Source organism: Tamandua tetradactyla, chromosome 8, assembly GCF_023851605.1.
Source record: "Tamandua tetradactyla isolate mTamTet1 chromosome 8, mTamTet1.pri, whole genome shotgun sequence".
In the NCBI taxonomy this organism is placed as follows: Eukaryota; Metazoa; Chordata; class Mammalia; order Pilosa; family Myrmecophagidae; genus Tamandua; species Tamandua tetradactyla.
In genome coordinates, this window is record NC_135334.1 from 103,916,873 (window position 1) to 103,941,385 (window position 24,513).

At 33.1% G+C, this 24,513-nt stretch overlaps 1 protein-coding gene across 4 annotated transcripts in view; it reads right to left on the reverse strand.

The window, feature by feature from the left end:
* The window catches only part of KIF18A (kinesin family member 18A), a 112,859-nt gene that overhangs the window by 50,107 nt on the left and 38,239 nt on the right, over nt 1-24,513 (reverse strand). For all 4 annotated transcript variants that reach the window (XM_077114272.1, XM_077114268.1, XM_077114270.1 and 1 more), the window contains 6 exons: nt 23,238-23,414; nt 21,465-21,539; nt 21,136-21,248; nt 16,638-16,800; nt 12,449-12,613; nt 6,879-7,000 (listed from right to left, as the gene is read on the reverse strand). In XM_077114272.1, the coding sequence (XP_076970387.1) occupies nt 6,879-7,000; nt 12,449-12,613; nt 16,638-16,800; nt 21,136-21,248; nt 21,465-21,539; nt 23,238-23,414 (815 nt within the window). The remainder of the gene's footprint in view (nt 1-6,878; nt 7,001-12,448; nt 12,614-16,637; nt 16,801-21,135; nt 21,249-21,464; nt 21,540-23,237; nt 23,415-24,513) is intronic.

Genomic DNA, 24,513 nt, shown 5'->3' on the forward strand with positions numbered 1-24,513 from the left:
GGTGGAGAATCTTGGATGGGAATTACTAGTAATTATGAGAATTAGTCTCAGCTCGTCCTTCCTTGTGTCTATATGACCTTGGACAAGGCACAAACTGAAATTTTCTCCTCTATAAAGTGGGACATAATTGCCGGACAGCCTTTTGCTTTATTTATAATAGGGGTCTGCTTTGAGGACTAAATGGGTTAAATATATATAAAAGGTTTTGCAAAGCATAATGTGCTTTACAATTCAGATGTTGTTATTACTAGTTACTATGGGGTTGAAATGAAAAGTTAATACACCATGTCAAACCAGACTCACATTTTAGCTATATATTATTAAAACAAAACTAAACAACTAAAGGACAAACCAGCTCTCCTTCAGGTTACTTCTTCAAGAAAAAACCAATGACTTTCAGAATGAGATAAAAGGTTTTCAAGAGAAAAGTTGCAGACAGTGATGTAGATATTGGGAATGGTTGGGGCACTGGATTCTCAGCTCTAACTCAAAATCCTCCCTATCCTGGTCATCAGAGCAGCACGGAGTGCATCTTTTTATGTAGTATACCTCCTGGTATACCGAGACACTAAACATCATATGATATTCCTTTGACTCATAATGTCTAGGAAAACAGATCCACTTGAAGTATGGTTAATTTAGTGTGAAAACAACTATTAGGTATTAATTTTAACTTAGAAGGAGAGGATGATTTTATTATCTAGGAATCTTTAATATTTAGATAGCAGTACAAACAATGTGGCTTTTTTGGGGGAAGGGAAAGTACATAGTCCATTTAAGCCAAGTAGGTGACAAATATAGGGAAAATGCCATTAAAGTCTATAAGAGCTATTATTAATTGGGTACCTATACTATTCAGGTACTTTGCAGAAAAAGTTTACATAGTAGGCCTGCTTGCATGGTTGGCCCTGGAAATTTGGGCGGCATCTGGAAACGTGGATTTTGGGAGGGTTTCCACTCGTCCCAGAACTCACATGAGTGGCTCACTGTTCTTAAGCTGTTTGTACAAACAATGTGGTTTATTTAAAAAACTGCATTTTGTTTAGGGGTCTGGAATTTTGGTACATGCAAGGCAGAGGGAGCCTTACATGACCAACCTCCAGAAAAACTTGGGGGCAGTGAGTGTTTAATGAGCTTCCCAAATAGATAACATTTCACAAATGCTGTCAAAAAAATTTTTTTTTGCATGCTATATGGCAGGGGTCACATTCCATTCTCTTTCCATGTGAGTATCCTGTTATTGCAGCCCCATTTGCTGAATTTTTGTTTTTTGTCTGTTTTGTTTTTGGGAAGTGCATGGGCTGGGAATTGAACCCGGGTCTCCCGCATGACAGGCAAGACTTCTACTGAACTACCCTTGCACCCCCTTTTCATACCTTTTTTGCTAGAGTAAAAGTTCATGCTGTGTGACTTCACTGGCCGAGAGGACTCTTGCAATTTCCTGTCTGTTTTCCTCTGGGCTTTGTCACATGCGTCTTTACATTTTGCTCTGCATCCTCTTGCGGTGGTAAACCATAGCCGTGAGTGGACTACATGATGACTCCTGTGAGTCCTCCTAATGAATAACTGAACCTGAATGTAGTCTTCGGGACCCTTAATACAGTTACTATATCCTGTGATTTATTTTTATGTCATTTAGTTCCTTTAAAACTTCATAAGGATAAGGTATCAGTGGCTGAGAGAGTTCAAATAGAGTCAAGAGGATACTCTGGGGGTCACTCTTATGCAAGCTTCAATTAGACATTGCTACCTATCATAACTTGCCAAACCCCAGCTAAAACCATTCCAGCCGATCCTAAAGAATACTAGGGCAATATATAAGATTCTGTAAAGGTTCCACGTAATTTTCCAGAAACCTACAACCTCTGAGTGGGCCCCGGAGTCCTGAAACCTAGAAGGGTCAGCCTTTCCAGAGCAGCGGCTAGTTTCATCTCCCTACCCCGTATTACTGACAACCTCTTCCAATATGAAGGGGTTAGAATGGGCATACCCCAGACACCCCTGAGGAGCCGGAGAAAGATCAAGGGTGATGGTAGAATTATACAGAGAGGGTTGGATTTGACAGACGAATAGGACTGCTGGATCATTATAATGATGTTTCTTTTGGTCTCCAGTGTCTTGGAGCAGCTAGAAGTGAAGACCTAGAATTGCGGAATTATAACCCATACCAAACTCTGAAGTCTGTTCCACAACTAATTGTTAAGCTGTGCTTTGAAGTTTATTGCTTTTTTTGTATGTTATTTTTCACAAAAACGAGAAAACAGTCAGTTGTGATTATAAAAAAATATATTTTTCTTCTAGCCTCCAATGTTCTGGAGCAACTGGAAGGAAAAATCTGAAATGATGGCATGGTAGCCCATGATAAACTGTGATCTGTTCTGTAACTACTTGTTGAAGAGTACTTTGAAAGTTATTGCTTTTTACTTTCTTTGCTTTGCATTTTATCTTATATTATACAATAAAAAAGGTTGAAATACTCTAAAAAATAAACTTCATAAGGAAAGTACTACATCATATTTTTATATATAAGAACACAAAGGCTTGGAAAGTTAAATAATTTACTCAACACTACATTGTCAGTAGAATTCAAACTCAAGACAGATTCCAAAATTCATACTTTTTCTAGCATGCCATATTGCTTCTGTTTGTGATGCTTGCTTCATGAATTTTTGAAATAATTAAGTTTGACACACCCATTAAAATGGCCATTATCAAAAAAAAAAAAAGAAAGAAAATGACAAGTGCTGGAGAGGATGTGGAGAAAGAGGCATACTTATCCACTGTTAGTGGGAATGGGAACATAAAATGGTATAATCCTTGTAGAAGGCAGTTTGGCAGTTCTTCAGGAAGCTATATATAGTACTGCCATATGATCCAGCAATCCCATGACCAGGAATATATTCAGAAGAACTGAAGGTAAGGACACACACAAACATTTGCACACTGAGGTTTATAGTGGCACTATTCATGACTGTCAAGAGATGCACACAGCTCAAATGTCCATCAATGGACAAGAGGCTAAACAAGTTGTGGTATATATACATACGATGGAATATTACACAGCTGTAAGACAGAATAAAGTCACTAAATATGAAACAACGTGGATGAAACTTAAGGATATTATGCTGAGTGAAATTAGCCAGAAACAAAAGGACAAATATTGTATGGTCTCACTAATATGAACTAATATTAATGAGTGAACTTTGAGAGTTAAAGTTAAGAACACAGGTTATCAGGAGATACAAAGAGTCGACATTGGATATTTAATGGTACTGAAAGAATACAAAATGTGTAACAGGACTGATTGTAAAAATTCAGAAATGGATAGCACAGTACTACCTGATTTTAACTCAATAGAAGTACACTGAATGAAATTGAATGTGAGTATGGGTGAGGGAGAAGGGCTGGGGGCATATATGAAACCAGACGGAAAGAGAACTTAAGGAAAGCCTCGAGTGGACAATGATGGTGATTAAATGTACAAATTTAAAATGTTTTTGCATGAGGGAGAACAAATGAATGTAAACATTGTGAGGGGTTGAAAATGGATAATACACAGGAAAATGCACAATCAATGCAAGCTAGGGTCATAGTCAACAGTGAAATTGTAATATGCTTCCCCTGAATGTAACAAAGGCATTATGCCAAAACAAAATGTCAACAAGTGGGAGGCATGGGTATTAATGATTCTGTGCGGAAGAAAAGGAAATGTCTACATATAGATTGTGGTGGCTAAGGTATGTCTATTTAATTAAGTTGGATTGTATGAGGTGTTAATAAAACTATTTAAAAATGAACTAGAGAAATGTGGAGAAAAAGATATACTATTTACTGCTGGTAGGGAAACTGAGAGGTGCAGTCTCTCCAGAGGGCAGTGTGGTGGTTCCACAGGAGGCTAGGGTAGGATGTCATGTAATCTTGCAACCCCTTGCTAGGTATATAGCTGGAGGAACTGAGAATGGGGACATGAAGGGACATTTGCATGCTGGTGTTTATGGCACAATGGACAGTGGTGGCTAAGAGTACAACTGAAGAATGGAAGGGCGAACTGTGGTGCTTACATATACTGGCTACTGAGCGGCTGCAAGAAGGAATGAAGTTCTGAGGATGCAACTAGGGGAATGAAACTTAAGGACAGAATGTTAGGAACAAAAAGACAAATACTATAATGCCTCACTCAAATGGATGAACCATAATATACAAACTAAGAGGACTGAAATCCTGGATTGTAAGCCTGTACAGCAGTTACATATATTTAGTTGTTGTAACTAATATTTCTAAATTCTGAGATACTGATCTATTTGTATATGACCTGGTCATTCCCTGAAATTTTGAGTATTTATGTGACATGAGACTCGAATTAGAGCACTGAAGCTATGAAAGTCAACATTATCCCATTCAGTAACTGTTAAAAAAGCTGAAAAAGTACCCAGACTTTGTCTAGATATATGAATGAAGCTGAGGTGGATAGGACTAAGGTAAATCAGAATACTGGTAAAGGATGCTGTGGTCCATATTTTCAAACTTCAAGCTCTGTGCGAGATTAAAGGGAGAGATATTTATTTGATGCATTTTTTTTTGCATGGGCAGGCTCCAGGAATTGAACCCGGGTCTCAAGCATGGCAGGCAAGTATTCTGCCACTGAGCCACTGCTATTTGAAGCAAAATTTATATTTTGGGTAGCACATTATCTAATTTAACTTGTATGGTCAGTTTACTTGAACACAATAATTACACAGAATCTTGAACAGGGCATGAAATTTTGTTGGTTTGTACAAGTTTAGTGTGAGTCCCCCGTATATCCTAGAGTTCTGAGCAGAGAATAACAATGTATTTGCAAAGTGAAGTCCCCTTGGGTTGACTGAGGAGAAAGGAGGAAATATTCAATTTCCCAATCTGGGGACTTACTTATAGTCTCACAAGCAGTGGGGACAACGATTTCAATGGGCTGAGCCCTCAATCTTGGGGTTCGCCCCTATCAAGCTTATTTCTATAAAGGAGAGGCTAAACCTAATGATGCTTATGCCTAAGAGTTACCCCCAGAAGGTCTCTTTTATTGCTCAGATGTGGCCTCTCTCTCTCTAAGCCTACTTGGCAGGTGAAGTCACTGTCCTCACTACGTGGGACATGACTCCCAGGGGTGTAAATCTTCCGGGCAACATGGGACCTGATTCTCAGGGATGAGCTGGCACACAGCATCATCAGAATAAAAAGCCTCCTGACCAAAATGGGGAAGACAGAAATGAGACAAAATAAAGTTTTAGTGGCTGAGAGATTTCAAACTAAAGTTTTAGTGGTTGAGAGGGTATCCTGGAGGTTATTCTTATGCATTATATAGATATCAAGTTTTAGTTTATGGTGTATTGGAGTGCTAGAGGGAAGTACCTATTGAACTGTGCTCCAGTAGCCTTGATTCTTGAAGAAGACTATATAACTATATGGTTTTTACAATGTGACCATATGACTGTGAAAACATTTTGACTGATGTTCCTTTTATTAAAGTTATGGATAGATGAGTTAAAAAAGAAAAAAAGGATAAAAAATAAATAATAAGGGGAGATAAACAGTAAAAACTGGGTAGACTGAAATACTAGTGGTCAATGAGAGGGAGGGGTGAGGGGTATGGGATGTATGAGTTATTATTTTCTTCTTATTCCTTATTTTGGAATGCTGCAAATCTTCTAAAAATGATCATGGTGACGAATACACAATTATGTGATGATATGTGAGCCACTGATTCTATAATATGGTTGGACTGTACATGTGTGGATATTTCTCAATAAAAATATAAAAAAGTTTGAGACCTTGTATTTCCATTCTTGAGAGAAAAATTTTTCTTAAAAACAATCTATCAGATATAACAGTATATTTTAACCTGTATATGTTATATCTGACAGATTAATGTTTTTAAGAAAAATTACAGGTTAAAATAAATTAATATTTCTTTGATGATGACTTTGGTTCTTGCAGGTGGTTTGATTGGTAATAAATGAATTTTTAATGTCTGCTCTGGGTATACCAGAGCAGTATGGGGAAATTAAGTTATATCTCTGTTCACAGAAGACTTCCCTAAAGTTGTTTTTCTTTTTTTTAATGGGTGTCCCTAATATTTCTTCCATGTCAAAAATATGGAAAATTAATTATCAGTTACACACAAGTAAAACACTAACAGAATTTTAGAGTTGCAGAAAGTCCATAGAGAAAATAATATCCCATTTTTTAACAGAGCATGAAAATAACATCAAAAGAATTAACTGACTTGCCTAAGATCACAAAAATAAAGATTAAATTGCATTTTTTTACTACTATGCTTCAAAAATCAAATGACCAAGATGCCATTACTGAGCCAGTAGAGGGAGTATAAAAGAACTACTAGAGCATCACATAAAAAACTGGGATACCAGATTGAAAAAAAATACTCATTTCAGTAATCACTTAAATGATAAAAAAATCATTATGGAATAACAGATGTTTAATAATTGCCTACTTAAAAAGATTCAGTTGGTGTTAGTAGCAATTGCTTCTAAGAGAGGAAATGGATGGCGAGAGGATGTAGGTAGAAGACAATTTCATTGTCACTGATACGTACTTCTGGAATTTGAATTATGTGGCATATACTTATAAAAATAGTTTTTTGAAAGAAAAACTGCTATTAAAACTATAAAGCACTATAAAAATTTGATTGGAAGGGAGGAACCACATCTTTCAATGTTTTCTAACTTTGAGTATTTTCTCTGCTGGCACACACTTAAAAAATAATGTATCCCATACAAGTTAAAATTAAATTTTCTGGCAGTGGAGAAATGAACACCTATGCTTCAAGTATCTTGTGTCTTCAGTATTAAAATTTGTAGAGTAGGTAGATCCCACGTACTTACGCTTCAGTTTGCCTGTGCTGCTGTTCTTGAAGGCAAGCTAGATCCAACATGTGTTGAATTTGTGCTTTTAAATCTTTGTTCTGAAGGCATAACTGGTGACACTGAAGATCTTTATTGAGTTCCTGGGGAAAATAATGCAAAATATACTTCAGATTTTTAAAAATTAAATCAGTTTTAATAAATCCCTTTTTATCTTGGTGCTGACAGTTTAATTTTTTAGTAAATGAAATGATATGTTTAGAAACAGTAAGAAAAATAAAGAATTTTTGGATAGGTGACCTATAACTTATACGGAAGATAGGTTTCAAAGTTTCCTCAGAGACTGCATGTTAGGAATTCAGAACAAATTTTACTATAATGATAGTTCCTTGGTCTATTCAACATGTTCATATATGAATATGGCTAGTTTTTGCTTAAATTTCACTTTCTCAGGGAGGTTTTCCTCTACTAATAATTCTGGTTATAGTATTGACCAGAAACAGTTTATTTTATTTATTTACTTGTTTTTAGTTTCTCTTCCTGTGCTAAAATATAAGGTTTATCAGAACAGGGACTGTAAGAGTCTAGTTCCGTTTTATAGCCCTAGTGTACAATTTTTGCAGTTTCATGCAACAGACATTTGCTGAACAAACAAACATTAATTGGGAACCGGTATCACGGAAAAAGAGGCTATATGAAAGAATTTCTTATCCTCATTCACTCTTGGTATAAGCTTCATCTTAGGCAAAGGTGTGAAACAGTATGAATTCTGTTTTTTGTAGTGTCCCATTTCCCTAACCTTCACTTGTCTAGGCCCAGGTACTCTGTAATCTACTACATAAAATTACTAATATTACCTAATGATTTTTTGGACATTATAATGTCTGAGATAACTTCATAAGCAAGGAAACTGTGCCTGGACACTTCTTCCTAGGGAGAATTCCCATAATTCATTTTAGTTTTCATACTACTTCCCACCTGCCCTTGACTCATGGATTTTGACATCTCTAAAAGCTCAGTTATGTTTTCTTTCTTTTGAAAAAAATATTCCCAATGCCAATGATGGGGGGCTATGGGAGAGAAAACAATGTCATGCTATGTGTATGAGATATAAAGTTACTTCAAAAAAACCAGTAAATATTTTAGAAAATCCTTTCTTAGGCAGTAGAGACGATTATAGTTAGAGCACTGGCCTATGTGTAAGCTCATTTTAGAGATGGTCTCAGTCTTGACACAAATATAGCCTTAAACCAAATACTTGGCTTTTATGAAGATAAGTTTAGTTGACTAAAATTTAAGAAGTAAACTAGTTGATCTCTTAGTCCTTTCTAGTTAGACAATTCATTGGTATTACTAGCATAGACAATTCATTGGTATTACTAGCATGAACATATTTGCCAAGTATTCCATGATCTTTTCTTCTTTTAAAAATTTCCCTCTATTATATACTTACTCTGATAATCTTCCTTTATCTTCTTGAATCACCTTTATAAAAGGGACAAAGTTTGACTGTATAATTTTTTCAGTCAAAAATAGGCCTTGGCTAGTTTGTCATCTCTGAAAAACCAAGTTTATAATTTCAGTCTTCTCTTGTCTTGAACATGCTAATGACTGGATTTGATGGGAAGAACAGGACCTACTCTGAGAACTACAAGTAGGCCAGTAATGGCAAAGGTGTAGAGCATATTAAAAAATAATACATAAAACTTGATTGGTATTCAGATGTGTGACCATGCTAGGAGTGATAAGTCATATCCTAGGGAAAAGATACTGAAGAGTTATATGATCACGGTTACCTTTCAGAAAGATCATTTTGGCTGCAGTGGAGAGAATGAATTGCAGTGGAACATGAATGGATGCAGGAAGACCAAATGTACTAGTCTAATAATAGGGATTCGGGAGAGCTGAAAGTCTGAATTAGGGTTACAGCGGTGGGGAATAGAGAGAAATAGATATATCTGAGAGGTTAAAGAGGTAGATAGTGCAGGAGCATTTAGTGAAAACAGCACCAATTTAAAAGTCAGAAGTACTGGGTCTGTGTCCAGAGTTGTGTGACCTTGGATAAGACTTTTAACTAAGTTATTCCTCAGTTTGTTTACCTAAAAAAAAATTGTTTACTACTAGGTAATTACTTCAACTATGAGAACATATAAAGAAAGAACCAAGAAGAACAGAATTAGAGTGGAGGGAATATAAACAAAGTTTTAATTTGAATGTTTTTCTAAGTATTTGTAATAATATATATAAAAAAATAAGGATGTAAAAAGAGCTCTAGATCCATATTTAGATGTGCAAAAGTTCTGCTTTAGCAGATCTAGAAGACAGATTGCTAGAAAAATCAAATTTGACCTTATTGACAATAATCCAAACAAAACTGATTAATTTTATAAAGGCTACTAAGTAGGCTAAAAAACAAACAAAAAAACTAGCAATAATAATAAAAGAATACTATACTGTTTTTAAAATTAGGAGCTTATGATAAATATGGGAATCTAAAGGCAAACTAGTAAATTTCTGTGTTTGAGTTTTTTGCCTGGTTTAATACCAAACAAGACCTTATGCTTTTCTTTAGTTGGAGCTGGACTGTAAATTAGAACGTCGATTCCACAAACAAACGTACTCGATTATAAAACAAGTATAATGTAAACTAAATAAGACTCTTGAGAAGTGAAAACACTCTTTGCTAGTAATAACATTTTAAAACTATACATAAATACATTTAAAAACATTTAATTTTTTATGAAAAAGTTTCTGTCCACTAGAAGTGTTAAATATTCTAACAGAATATCATGGCAATATCTAATAATGTGAAGAAAATTAACCTTTAGTAGTTACTTTCAAATAAGACAAAGCTTAATTCTAACTAAATAGTTGTAATTTTATGCAGTTTTACAAGGTAATCTTGAGACTGCTTTTGATACATGTGGATTCCGAATAATTTCTTAAATAATAACTGAAACAAACAAAAAGTACTATACACATACAATATCTACTACCCTTCCAACAGAATCTTGTGCACTGAATGAGAAACAATCATTTGGCCAGGATAAGTTCTCTTCTCTGAAAACTTTTTTAACCAGACATGGTTTAGGTACCCTAGCCTCTGTAGCTTGAGATGACTCAGACATAGTATGGAATTTTTGAAGTTACCTTTACTAAGCTTAGACAATCTCTAGTATATTATATTAGTTTTTCTTTGCTTATTCTTTTTTTTTTTATATATACTGTGTGGTAGGGGTCATATTTCATTCTTTGTCATCATGTGAATATCCCATTATCGGAACACTGTTGAATGTTCTTTTTTTTGGAGTGTTCATGGGTAGGGAATCAAACCTGGGTCTCCTGCATGGCAGGTGAGAATTCTACCACTGAAACACCTGTATGCAACCATTTACTCTTTTTTAAATCATCTAATTATGTCCATTATATCATCTTAGGTGCTAAATCTTCCTTTTTTTAAGTGTGCTTTATTTTACTAAAGTAAATTTTCCTAAAATAAATGACTTCTTAAAATTTTGTCATTTGAAGGGCTTTAGAGACTATATACAACTTAAAATATATGTAAAATTATTTGTGACTCCAATTTCCTATCTGGGAGAGGATCTACAACTTTGATATATATTAGATTCTCAAAAGCGTTAATGACTCCCCAAAAGATCAGAAATACTGGAGGAAAAATTGAAAATACACTTTATGATGTGGCTAATCCTATTGTGTTTTATTTGTGTAAAAATTGCTTTGGCTACTAATGTCTTTATTACTGCTTAGAATATTATATTAAAGTATCATTTATCTATTCTCTATTATGTGTTAATTGATACAAGACATTAGCATAAAGTATTTTGTTTGAACTTACAATGCCAATATATTCTACAGATGAAAAGTTAAGATATAGAAGCCAAGCAACTTGTCCAGAGTTATACATTGGTGTTAAAGTTGATATTCAAAACAACTATTAAATACTAGAATTATCAAACTTTCCAAATCCATGCTCTGTCTAGTATTTATATTTTCTCTGTAGACAATATTTTAATTGCTTTATAAATTAAGTTAAACTACTATGAAATATTTTAAGAGTATGTGCTATAGACTATATTTAATGTCCAGGTCTATTGAACTAATTGGCTGGTATGCTTTCAGCAATAGATTTTGAAGACTTTTAGAATTATTGAAGTATAGAGCAAGTTATTGGCTGACCATCCATAAGTCTCCACAACTGAAGAACTATTCTGTCTCTATGTGACTTTGGCTTTCTTCTTTAGAAACAGGATATCTGCTGCATGCTGCTCCTTTCATGCTTCAAGCTGTCATCATTGAGTATTCCTGCTAGTCTTCTTGTTCTCCAGTCATGTCGGAGCTTTAATGCCAAAAGGATGGCCTTTTATACCTATGGTTGGCCAATGAGAGAAACCATTTGCCTAGTCACGATTCATTGGCTAATGGCTTTGAGTTACAAAAAATATCAGTATCTTTTTATACAAAGATCACAGTCTGAATTCTTTTGTTATTTAAATTTTATATTTTATTTCACCTCTATTTGGTGCCCCCCTAAAAATGTGAAGATTCCAGAAAGGCAGGTAACAATTAGGTGACATGCAATTAGTTTCAGAAGAATATCATCAAAAAAGCTACAGAAATTAAGTAGATGCTCTTTATTTTAGAAAAAGAATGAAAAGAAGTGTTTCTATTAAAGTATTAGGTATTTATATCAAAATAAGTTTCCTTGTAACAGCTGCTTGATAGTTTCCCATCCCATATTCATTTTCCTCCCTTCCTTATTAAGAGAACTACAGGGTGTAGTTCAGGGTGATAGGTATCTAGCAAAATTACCTTTCTAGATCCCATGTGAAAGTTACTATGCTCCTGATGTGGAGACACCCTCCTTTTCTTTCTTTCCTCTTCTTCTAACCTAGGTGTGAATTTGTGACTAGAGATTGAACAATAAATTGCAGCCATGAAATGATGACGCTGTTGATATTGTAAACATCATCAGGAATAAACTGCATACTTCCCAGATTTGTTAAGGGAGAAAATTATATCCTTAACTGGTTAAGGCACTAAAGTCAAATCTCTGTAAATTTGAAGCTGAACATAATTACAATTTGTTATGGCCATTAACCACCATTATCTATGACAACTCTTTATAAAAATAATCTTTTACCATTCTTGGTGGCATATCTTAATATTTTAAATACACAGTTTCAATTCAGCTTTCTTCAGTCATAATACAATTAATTAGAACTACTTCTACAATTATTTTTGCACAAAATATCTAGTTTTAAAAGAAACATTAAATATCTACACGATAAACCCTCAGAGTTTGAAATAAGATTACTCCACAAAAGGAAGCAGTTAATTAAGAATAATAACATTAAAAGTAACTTTACTCTGCTAAAAGTACAAAAAGGCATATCTATTACATGACTGGCGAGGCTAAAGGGATATTCACTTAAAAACAGTAATGAGTCTATTAAAGTCTATTAAATTGGGCAACAATTACCTTATGAATGATACTTACTCATCAATAAAGACAGCAGGATACAGAGCTCATTTCTTATACCATAAATCTGAACATAAACACATATCTGTACCTTTGGAATATGACCACTTCGACCTAAGAGTCCAATTTCATTTTCAACACGATGAAGCCAATCAGTATTCTTTTCAAATTGTTTCAATTCTTCCTCCCTTTTCTTCTCCAGGTAGCAGCGACGTGTTTTCAACACTGCAAGTCTATGATCTCGTTTGCAAGTGGCCTGAAACAACGCATTTAATAGTCAACCCAATTTTTGTGATATTTGATGTGTGTGATGTAAGAAAAGTAGCTAAATCAAATTTCCTTTTCATCGCTTTAAAATTTGTAAATTCTGTAGGGACATGTAGAAACCAAGGCAGGAAATGACCCTTTGATCTGATGGCAACAGTATTTAAAACTAGAAAGATCCCAACTGAAAACCCTCAAAAGAATATTTTTGATAAAACTTCTAATACCCAGCAAATGTATAATACATGATGGATCTCTACTGGGACATTTTCCATCAGGGTACTTGTATTGAGCTGCTGTTCAGAAATTAATGGCAAGTCAGTATTTGGACATACGTTCTAAATATACATGCCAAATCCTGGTATTAAAATAAAATGTGTCCAAAGAGGAAGAAACACTACTTAACTCATTTTATGAGGCCAATATCACCCTAATACCAAAGACAGTTAAAAATGCTATAGAAAAGAAAATTACAGAAGAATTTCACTTAAGAATACAGACGCAAAAATCATTAATAAAATTCTAGCAAATCAAATCCAACAGCACAGTAAAAGAATCATACACCTTGATCAAGTGGGATTTATCCTAGGTATACCAGGGTGGTGGTGCAATGTAAGAAAATCAACTAAAATGATACACCACATTAACAGAACAAAGGGAAACTACATGATCATCTCAATTGATGCAGAAAAGGCATCTGACAAAATTCACTATCCTTTATTGATAAAAACACTTAGAAAAATGGGAATAAAAGGAAACATCTTCAAAATTATAAAGGGCATATCTGAAAAACTCATGGTAAACATCATACTCAATGGAGAAACCCAAAATCTTTTTCTCTAAGATCTGGAAAAACAGAAGGATGCCAATTGTCACCACTGTTAGTCAATGCTGAAATGAAGTCAACAAGAAAAGAAATAAAAAGCACACAGATTGGAAAGGAAGAAGTTAAACTTTCATTGCTTGCAGATGACATGATCCTTTATATAGAAAATCCTGAAAAATCTGTAACAAAGCTACCAGAGCTAATGAGTACAGCAAAGTGACAGAATAAAAGGTAAACATGAAAAACTCAAGTTTCTCTATCCTAGTACTGAGCAATCTAAGAAGGAAATCAAGAAAAAAAAAATCCATTTACAATAGCAACTAAACAATCAAATATCTAGAAATTTAACCACAGATGTAAAGTACTTATAAACAGAAAACTACAAAACATTGCTAAAAGAAATAAAAGTTGTAACAAATGGAAAGACATTCCATGCTGATGATTTGGAAGACTAAATATTATTAAGATATGAATCCTACCCAAAATGGCAGATTCAACACAAATTCAATAAAAATTCCAACAACCTTCTTTGCAGAAATGGAAAAGCCAATCCTCAAATTCAGCTGGAAGGATAAGGATCCTGGAATAGCTCAAATCATCTTGAAAAAGAAGACTCATACTTCCCAACTTTGAAACTTGTTACAAAGTCTCAGTTGTCAAAACAGCATGGTATTGCCACAAGGACAGATACATAGACCAACGGAAATGAATTCAAAGTTCAGAAATAGACTCTTGATATCTATGGCCAATTGATTATTGACTGGGCTGCCAAGTCAAGTCAACTGAGAAAAAAACAGTTTCTTCAACAAATGATGCTTGGAGAACTACACATCTATAAGAAAAAGAATGACGAGGGACCTCTATCTCACATCTTATATAAAAAATTAACTCAAAATGGATCAAAGACCTAAATATGTCTGTGAACTTATATGAGTTCAAATATAAGAACAAGGTTAAAACTCCTTGAAGAAAATGTAGAGAAGCATTAACAGGACTAGATATCAGGAAATGGTTTGTTAGATGTTATACCAAAAGCACTAACAACAAAAGAAAAAATAAATAAATGGGACCTCATCAAAATTAAAAACTTCTGAACTTCAAAGGACTTTATCATTTAAGTGAAAAGATAACTTACTTAATAGGAGAAAATATTTGAAAACCACATATCAAATAAGATTTAATATCCAGAATATATAGAAAAATCTTATAATTCAACAGTAAAAAAGAGAAACAACCCAATTAAAAAATGTCAAAAGACGAACAGATATTTCTCCAAAGAAGATACACAAATGGCCAAAAAGCACACGAAAACATTCTAATCTTTATTAGCCATTAGAGAAATGCAAATCAAAACCACAATATACCATTTTATACCCATTATATACATACATACATACATATATACATAGATACATATATACACACACATATATGGAGAGAGAGTAGTATGAGAACGAGTGCTTTATGTATTTAATAAGATTCCCAAAACACTTCGTAAGAGTTTGAGGGAGAACAAATATATAATGCTAAAATTTTAGGTGTCACTGTCTCTTTTTGCAAAAGAACTTCTAACACTATAAATATACTATTTCATTAGAAATAATTTAGCTACTATAGGGATTATTTTTATGTTGTCATTAAATGACCCATGAGCTTTAGTTTAATACTTATCTCAGAGTCCATACTATAGGCCTATTTATAGCTGGATCAACATTATAAGACCCTTTTAGTACTTCTGACAATCAACATATTTAAGAGTGGGTTGATGATAGATATGATCTTCACTGCCTTAGAAAGAGTTCCTTATGTCTAAAGGTTGACACTTCTGCGCTCAAAAAAATAAAAATCAGCTACTTTTTGGATGTCTTTTTGTTATTTATAAGTTTACAATGAATAAACTAAGAGTTTTTATCTCTGTTGTTCATCTACCCTCAGAAGAATAGCTATAGGAATTGGGGACATATGAACTGAAAAGCACTTAAATCAGAACTCATAAAATGCAAGTGGATAATAAAAGGAAAAGGCTATTAAGCAGAAGAATAAAGATGGAAACAAATTCAAGAAACTTGTCAAACATTCCATGTTTTAATCCTTCTAGACACATTCAAAATTTAATGAGGAACTAAAAAATAGTAAAATAACAATTTTGTAAATTAGCTTGGGATTAAGTAAATTAAGAATATTAATGTAACAAAAATAATTATATTCAAATGTTTAAAAAAATTGCACTATCATTCAAAGGCTTCAACAATTGCCTTTTTTTTTTTTTTTTTTGGGTGCATGGTCTGGAATTGAACCTGGGTCTCTGGGATGAAAAGTAAGCATTCTACCACTGAACCAACCATGTATCACTTAACAACTGCATTTTACTTCATAGATTCCAAATTCCAGGCAACCAAAGTTTCTACAATCTGACCTACTATTTTATCTTTTCAAACTATGGTCAATAAGTCCCAATATGGCAAATATGTTTTATTATGTGGTTCCTTGTTGTCTTCTTATGCAGTTGGCAAGATTTCTTTTCCTGATGTATTCCATTATGAAAGATACAAACTTTTGAGGTTCCTAGCTTTCTGCGGGTGCACACATTTCTAAGTCTCTGCTTTCTTTGAGTCCTGTACCTAAGCAGTGATGTATATAAAGGTCAGAGTAATGGGTGGAGTGGAGTGAGGGTGGAGGCTTATAGTCTGTAAAGTAATTAAAAAGCAATAATAAATTGACTAAAAGTTGGTTTGCTTTTGATTAGCACCATGTGTTGGCAATTGTAAACAATGTTAGTGATAAAATACTCTTTCTTCCTCCAAAATCTCCTTTGGTCTAAGTTGTAAACTATTATCTGCATCTGGGGGTGATTATTATCATTGCCTCACCTTTGGTACCTCCCTCTGAGTGTGTTAAAAATTTTAAGCCTTTCAGGTTAAGAGTTTCACAAACCCTCATGGAAGTAAAAGTAACAATTGAGATTCAGCTTTTAAGTTTTCTTTTTGTTTCTGACAAATTTAACTAGGAATATAACTTTCTTTCTTATACTTCTAAATTACACAACCACACATTTAAAACCATGTTTGCTACATCTTCCAGAATGTCCAGGTATTTATAGAGAATGGGTGATAAGTAACTTTGCCGATCAAATTTCTATAATTAGAAGTCTCTGTTTTACATTCTTTTAAATGTTAAAATTGTTAAATACCTTTTCTACTTTGTCTTCAGAACACATCATTTCTATTTGCTTATGGCACTGTTGTTGATAGAACATTTTAAGATCATTTTCTTTAAGTAACATTTCCAACTTCAGATATTCTTGCCTGATTTCCTCACGATTCTGGAATAAGCAGTTCAGGATTTCTTGATATCTAATGAAAATAAAACACATTATAGAGTCTCACTAATTTTGGGGCAGATTATACAAAGTTTACTTAAAGAAATGCATAAGGAAAAGAATATATGGTACTTACAGAATTTAACAATGAGAAATAGATTCTGGGTCAGTGATTATTTCCTCATTTAAATTACAAAAATATTTAGAAAGGCTATTAAATTTTATATTTACTAGGTTAAATTTCTCATTTCCTACTCTAGGAAAATCATGTTATTGAAAGATACAAACACCACAATGCCTCTGGTTTTAGTAATATACTGTATTTTGTCTATGTTTATGTGTACATGCAATTTAACTACTTAGCAAAGATATAATATTTTATGTCTTTGGGAAAAGGATGATGACCTGGATATACACTATCCAAATTCACAAGTTCCCATTAACTACAAAAGCATTGTGTGTGGTTCTGGTGTTGGCGCACTGTGAAGAAAGCAGTAGGAGACATAATAATATTGTGTCTCCATGGCCCCTAGGGAAAGAGAGTGAGCCAGTTTTCACCTTCAGACTTTATTATTGTGAAAACACAACATAAGGTAAGGTACCATTTCAGGCCAACATAAAAGCCAGCTGACATGGCCAGGACCCAAATGTTCAATTTGAGAACATGGTAAACCTAGTAAAGCCATGACAGTGTTTTTCCTCCAAAGGGTAACATAGATCTAGAGATCAAAGTTGGGCAGTTTGAGACAGGTATCTTCTAAATGCCTAAAAACATCAAGTTGACTTCTTCCGGGTAAGCAGAACATTGGCCATGGGGATACTGTAATTTTATAAAATATGTTTGTGCCTTTAAGTCACTCGGAGCTATAATGACAGTATAAATATTTACTCATATACAGGCAAAAATCTCAAAAGAAAAGTTAATAGTGAAACCTTAAAGATAAAATTGCAATAAGTATATGATATGCACTTAAAAATAAATGTTCTTTAGCCAGAATTTTAGATATATTTGTAGGAATACGTAAAAACACTGCTAAATTACGTCAGCAGTTCTTAATGAAACTCTACTGGAAATGAATATAAGCTACAACACATTGACTTTACTGCAGTTTTGTCAAACTTATAAATGTTTCATAGAAAGTATGTAAGGACATTGCAATTTCAATGTATTTTATTATAACAATACTAATGTCAGTAAATGAATCAATGTTATTGTTAGGTTATATCCAAAGATAATTTCTTAGTTTCTCTATAACATTTTACCTGAGGACAGTTAAATATCTGTCAGCTATGTAATTTTGTGGCCCAGACTCTTATTTTAGTCAGTAGGATTTACTGATCAGGATGGAAGAATGGAAATGCCCAAAGAGTGTTCCTAGAGAACTCCTTTTAAAAAAAACTGCATCAGAAAGAGTCTTAAGAGATTGACTAAAAATAACTATTTTCCAGTCATTTAAAACATTCCAGTAATCAGAAAACAAAAATCTGCACCAATATTTTTAGGTGATATATAATGAATATTAACCTTTACACAATTTTCTTCACTTAGTCACAGGTAAAGTTTTGTAATTACTTTTTATAAAGAACAACTATATTTTCTTTTCATGATTTCCTTTTGAATATTATCTTTCCAAATAGTTTTTGACAGAAAAAAATATTGTATATTCTTTCCTTTACCTGTTTAATCTCCATACATTAAAAAAAAATTTTACGGCAAAAGTTTGAAAACCAACAGCATTAAAAAGTCTTTTGTAAGAATATGATTGATATGATAAAATATAACATGTTTCCAGAAACTAAAACTCAAAGTTTTAATTGTTGGTTAAAGGTCAAGTTAAATGTGGAAAATATCTAAATGAATGTTATCTCTCTCCGGAATCATTCTACCAGAAAGGAAGGTTGAACAATGTAAAGCCATGAACTCCAGAAAAATCTACTAATCCGTAAGGTTTTAATTGATAAGGTAGACTTGTTAAGTGGTTCTGAAGAATTCCATTTTATATAAGCAATGATCCAAATATGAGTAATTTGTGACCTCTTTACTTTTCAAGTACTTGCATTAACAGAGATATCTGACTGGAAAAAAGACCAATCCCATGTTTGACTTTAACAAAATGAAACAATAGTAAAGACAATAATTAATAATATCAATATCAAAGCTTTCTTTTATGAGACTAAATACAGAGAATCATTTTCATTTAAGTTACTTTTTTTTAGAGACATTATCAAATTGGTAGGATATAACAAGAGCATCATAAGACCAGTATGGTAATTTTTTTATTTTTATTTTTATTTATTTATTTTTATATTGAAAATGCATTTATTGTTCAAGGGATTAACAGATCTGAAACCTTGATAAAATCTCCAGTATAAAGAGAGCTAATGTAAAATATCAAGATATTAGTTGACTTTATGCTATATGAAAAACTGACTCATTGTTTTGATAGAGAGAGATATCAGTTGAAAGCACTTAAGACATTCGCAAAGTTACATCAAAGTACCCAAGAAAAGGATTATAATTTGAGATGTGATTTCCAGTTCTTGCTTTCATCAATAAACCAAAGTATAACACCTTCTCATGCAATTTCAAAGATTTGCAGTAGTGATCAGATGAGATTAATATGAATTTAAAAAAATAATAAAAAACAACAAAGCCACATACAAAAATAAAGTAGTGTTGTTAAAAGTAGATAGCTTAGCAGCATCTGGGGTCACTGAAGGCACAAAAAAAATCATTTCCATTTTTCTTTTTTCTAATCAGGCATTTGTATATAAAAACCCAATATTGAGACCCAATAACAAAAAAAATAAAGTTGTACTATCTGAAACTAGGTTGAAAGACAGTGTTGACTGGTTTTCCTGCCTTTGTCACAAACCTCAAGAGACCCTCTACAAACTCTAGTGTTCCAAAACTGTGAAAAACCAATGGTTTAAGTTGTGGTTACCTTCTCATACTGGTGATTACAGAAAATTGGCTTTGGGGATTCACATAAGTTTAACTTTACTCCAAAGTTTGAAGAGATTCCTTTAGTGAAGGTCCTTTCTGAGCCTTGAATACACTGATGTAACTTTGTAAATTGTTTCAGAAAGGGGCAATTTCTAAACTGGTTTGGCTCAGGAATCCCTTCCTGTCTTAGAATAACTCAGGGATTCATATCTCTTGAAAACCACTGTACTAATAGGACAATTTGGGAAAAGGTCTTAGTTCTTTGTGGGGAAAATGCATTTTTGAGTACTATATCATTAATTTCTTTTTTTTGACATATCTGCGAAGATGTTTAGTGGGAAGTATCAAAATCCGTTATCAATTTATAACACTGGGATATAAATTCAAATAATCATTTAAACTCAGTAAGTGGACTGTTAAAGCTATACATAGTCAATAAAGAGTGTATCAAATTTACGTGAACTATACAAATAATGATATTATCAGAGAAGAAAAATATGAGCACAACTGAAAATCAACTAACCTCATAAATGCCATACAAGTCTTCTCATTATGGCAGAATCCATATTTTCAAATTCTCCTATTCACTGAAATGTACGTTAGTTACCTCTAAATAAATATTTGTGGAATGATGTGGTCATATGCAAACACACACAAGCCTGCAAAATATTCCAGTCGCCCAATGAACATATTCTCAGCTGAGGATGAATAAGGAGAAGCTCTATCTACCTAGTTTTCAGTTGTCACACTGTAACCTAGTGTCCTTTTCACAGTATATCTTTCACAGGTGTTTTGAATTTTTGTGCATTATCTTGGTGATTTTGTGGTTTAAAACCGTATCCTAGAATACTGCTGAAGTGCTATTTAGTATCCCTAAGTGGAAGAATGCTGTTAGGTGCCTTACAGAGAAAATATGTGTGTTAGATAAACTTTGTTCAGGCATGAGTTATAATGCTGTAGGCCATGAGTTCAATATTAATAAATCAACAATATTCATTTAAGTGTCTTTAAAGAGAAATACAAATACAGCAAAGTAATACTTAAATTAGTTGACAAAATATTGGGACCAAATGCTCACAGGAATGTAACCCTGTATTTCCTCTAGGACCAATGGTTCATTATTCTGTAATTCAGTGTCTGTGACAACGTTTAGCCCACAAACCCACAAATAAATAGAACTGACTGCAACTGGCTTGATCTCAGTATCTGTAGAATCTGTTCTCTTCATTATCATTATAATCATGACTAAAATAACTTGATCTTCAAAGTGTGCAATACAAAGAGCAATAAGTGATTACTTGAACTCAGCTGGGAATATATACAAAGGCACACATACAACAGATGGTGATGACTAATATTAAATATCTGGTTAAATTTTTATACTATAAATTCCTCAAAATAAGATCTCAATGTCATTTTTACCTTTCAATTTCCTTTTCCTGAGGGTTTGAAATTATTAACTTTGCTTCATTATTTTCATCACTAAAGGCTTTCTTTTCTTCATAGGCTTTTAGTTTTTCTTTTAACATTAAAATCTAGTAGACAGAAAACACTAGGTAAGTACAAAACAAGTTATTTGTCTCTATATATATGACTATCACCTTAAAAGCACAGCAAAATTTTAGCTGTGAAAAATGACTCAATAAATGAAATTTCAATTATAATATGAAAACATTAAGTTTTTAGATAATTAGGAGTACTAGTCCTATAAATGAGGAATTAAGCATAAACAACGTAAGGAGCAGACATACCTCCTTCTTCTGCTCATTACAGATTTTCACATACTGAGTTATATGGTTGTCCAGGCTAAGAACATTGCTCTTCAACTGTTAAAAGATAGAAAGTATGACTGTATACACAGAGGAAATAATCACATAGTTATATACTTCACAAAATGGCAATACAGCCTTATTAATTCGGTTTCCATGAATTCAGAATTTGTGATAATTATGATCATGTGATAATCCTGATCAGTATTCTAATGTTTAAAATCTATGACAAGAGGCTATGTCAAACACGTTAAAATGTAAGTGAGATGATAAAGAAATTGCTTTACTATCTGAGAAAAGGTACTTTCAAGTATTTGAGAAGCATTCATTCACAATATAATACATAATTTTTTCTGTTTGACTTTAATAAATTTAGTGGTAAGTTTATGATCAACCCATTCATAAGCTCAATGAGTTTTTATTGAGTTATACTAGCTTTTAAGTAAAAATTAGTAAATTATATCCTTTTTATAAGTATTGGATTTTTTGGCAGCTATGGAATAGTGGAGAGAACATTCAATATAAAAATCCAAATACCTGGTTAAGAGGCCTTTTTTACTTCTCACTTAACCGACCTAGAACTAAGTACTTCAAAGGCATTGAGGATTAGCTTCCTCAATTGAAAAATGGAGCTAAAAGTGCTTTTCCTGAATGGTGAATATAAAGTTTACATTAAAAATGTGCTTTGGGCGGTGGACGGTAGCTCAGCAGGCAGAATTCTCGCCTGTTATGCAGGAGATGTAAGTTCGGTTCCCTATGCCCGCTGCCCATGCCAAAATAAAAAAAAAAAAAAAAAAGGGCTTTGCATATTCCCATAGAATGACCTTTCCCAATTAAATATATAAATTGCTCTAAAAATGAAAGTAATCCGTTCATTTCAGACATAAAGAGAATAGCAGAGGGCTAAGGTGGAAGAGGAGTCATTATATCCGTTTATCCTAGGTGTCTTCCAACCATTAGAGTCCATGATTTTGAACACACATCATGTTTGACTTACGTATTTTTCAAGCACCTCAAACCTTTGGCAAAAACACTAACATTAATTATATTTCTGGTGCTAAACAGAGATTGATTATACGAACATTATGAATGCGGAAATAAGTTATTGTTTAAACACTATTTACTATACAACTTTATATTAAAAAAAAAAGAAAATCCCCAAAGGAAGTCATCACTTGAATGCCTATTTTGTGCCAGGTATTGCTTCTCATAATTTATAACTTATTTCATTTGGTTTTTATAAATATTCTGTAAGGCAGAAATTACACTAATTTTACAGATGATGTAATAAGGCTTGGTGTTATTAACTAACATGTTCAAGGTTACAAAGTAGAAAGCATTGGTGACGGGCCTAAAGCAAAATATTATCTCTGGCTGCTAAAAATGTATTACAGGTGTTCTGAGAAGCTGATCCCTCAGGTAAAGTCTATGGCAGCCAAAACCTTGAATGTTACAATAGGATACACTTCAAATATGTAGTATGTACCATGATGTGAAAAAGACTGGCAAAAAGGATACTAAAGTATACTATCTTACAAAATATTCAATAATAATTATTATATATGTGAGCAAGATGCTTAATGGTTCAACTATTCAAGTTAAGATTCAGTTAGCCATATTAGCCATATTAATAAAGACATTTCTAACCCTCAATTTCCTCTAGTAGAAACATAACCCAAATTAATAATTTCATTAAAATTATTAAAATAATATGCAACTAATACACTGACAAAAAAGGAGAGTGAACATACTTACAGAAGATTTAATGTCTTTTGCACGATTAGCATACTTAAGTGTATTGTATGTATCATCATAGAAAACAGAGGAAGGACTAACAGCAGCTATCATTATGGTTTGACAGTTTCCTCCAAGAGAATCTTTTAACAAGCGAGTGAGCTTACTATTTCTGTAAGGAATATGCAGATTCTTTCTCTGAAAGAATAAAAAAAGAATTTTTATGTCACTTTCCACATTTAAATGCAAACTGTTACTTCACTATAAGAATTTAATCACTGCAGAACTTTGCCTAGATTTATGCGGTAACTGGTAATCCAAATCATGACAATGGATTTTGAGTGACTAGATAAAACAAATATCCTGTTAAAATTTACATTTCCATCTGAATAAGTACGGGCTTTAGTTAATACTGATATATTAATATTGCTTCATCAGTTGTGATAAAAATATCATACTAATGTGAGATATCAACAATAGGGGAAACTGGAAGTGGGGCATACAGGTACTTTTTGCATTATCTTCACACTTTCCTGTACATCTAGAACTTTCCTAAATTGAAAAGTTATCTAAAAAAATTCCCATTCATCTACTGAAAGGAATTAAAATATAAAAGTAAAATATGCACATGCCCTATACAAATATATCAAAGGAACAAAAAGAATTCTGCATGGCAGAGAGCTACTTCTCTCAAAGAAGTATCCATGTATTTACAAAATAAATTATAATTACAATATTACAGGTACTTCAATTGAAACTACAACACAGTTCCCTTAGAACTTAATTTTTCCAGGTTTTCCTTTGTTTAAAAACCCTGACTTTAAAGTAACAAATCTTCCAAAAAACCACAACTTGTATATATAAAAACAGAGCATTATTAATGTTAAGCTAAAGGCAGCCATAGGTTATTCAATATAACTCTTTCATATCACGAGAGAAGAAAGTGAAACTAAATGAAAAATGAAATGACTTGCCTTAGGTCACAAAGCTGATAATTCACAGAGCTAGAAATAGGCCCTAGGTCTTCTAGCTTCCAGTACTGTTTTTTCTACCAAAGCAGTCTTTCTCAGTTTTGGAAAGTGCCCTGATGGTGCTACTTGAAATTAATTTATATATGCAAGGCATGCATTAATCACTGATTCACAATGATACAGTTACTTCTTTTTGAAGTTTCCTTTAATGTCTTCTGTTTCTTCAAACTTAATGTAGCATACATGCTACTGTCTTCAGCACCTCTACAATATTTTCTACTTTCCCTTTTAAGAAAAGAGAAAGCTGGTCTCACACAGAGCCAACA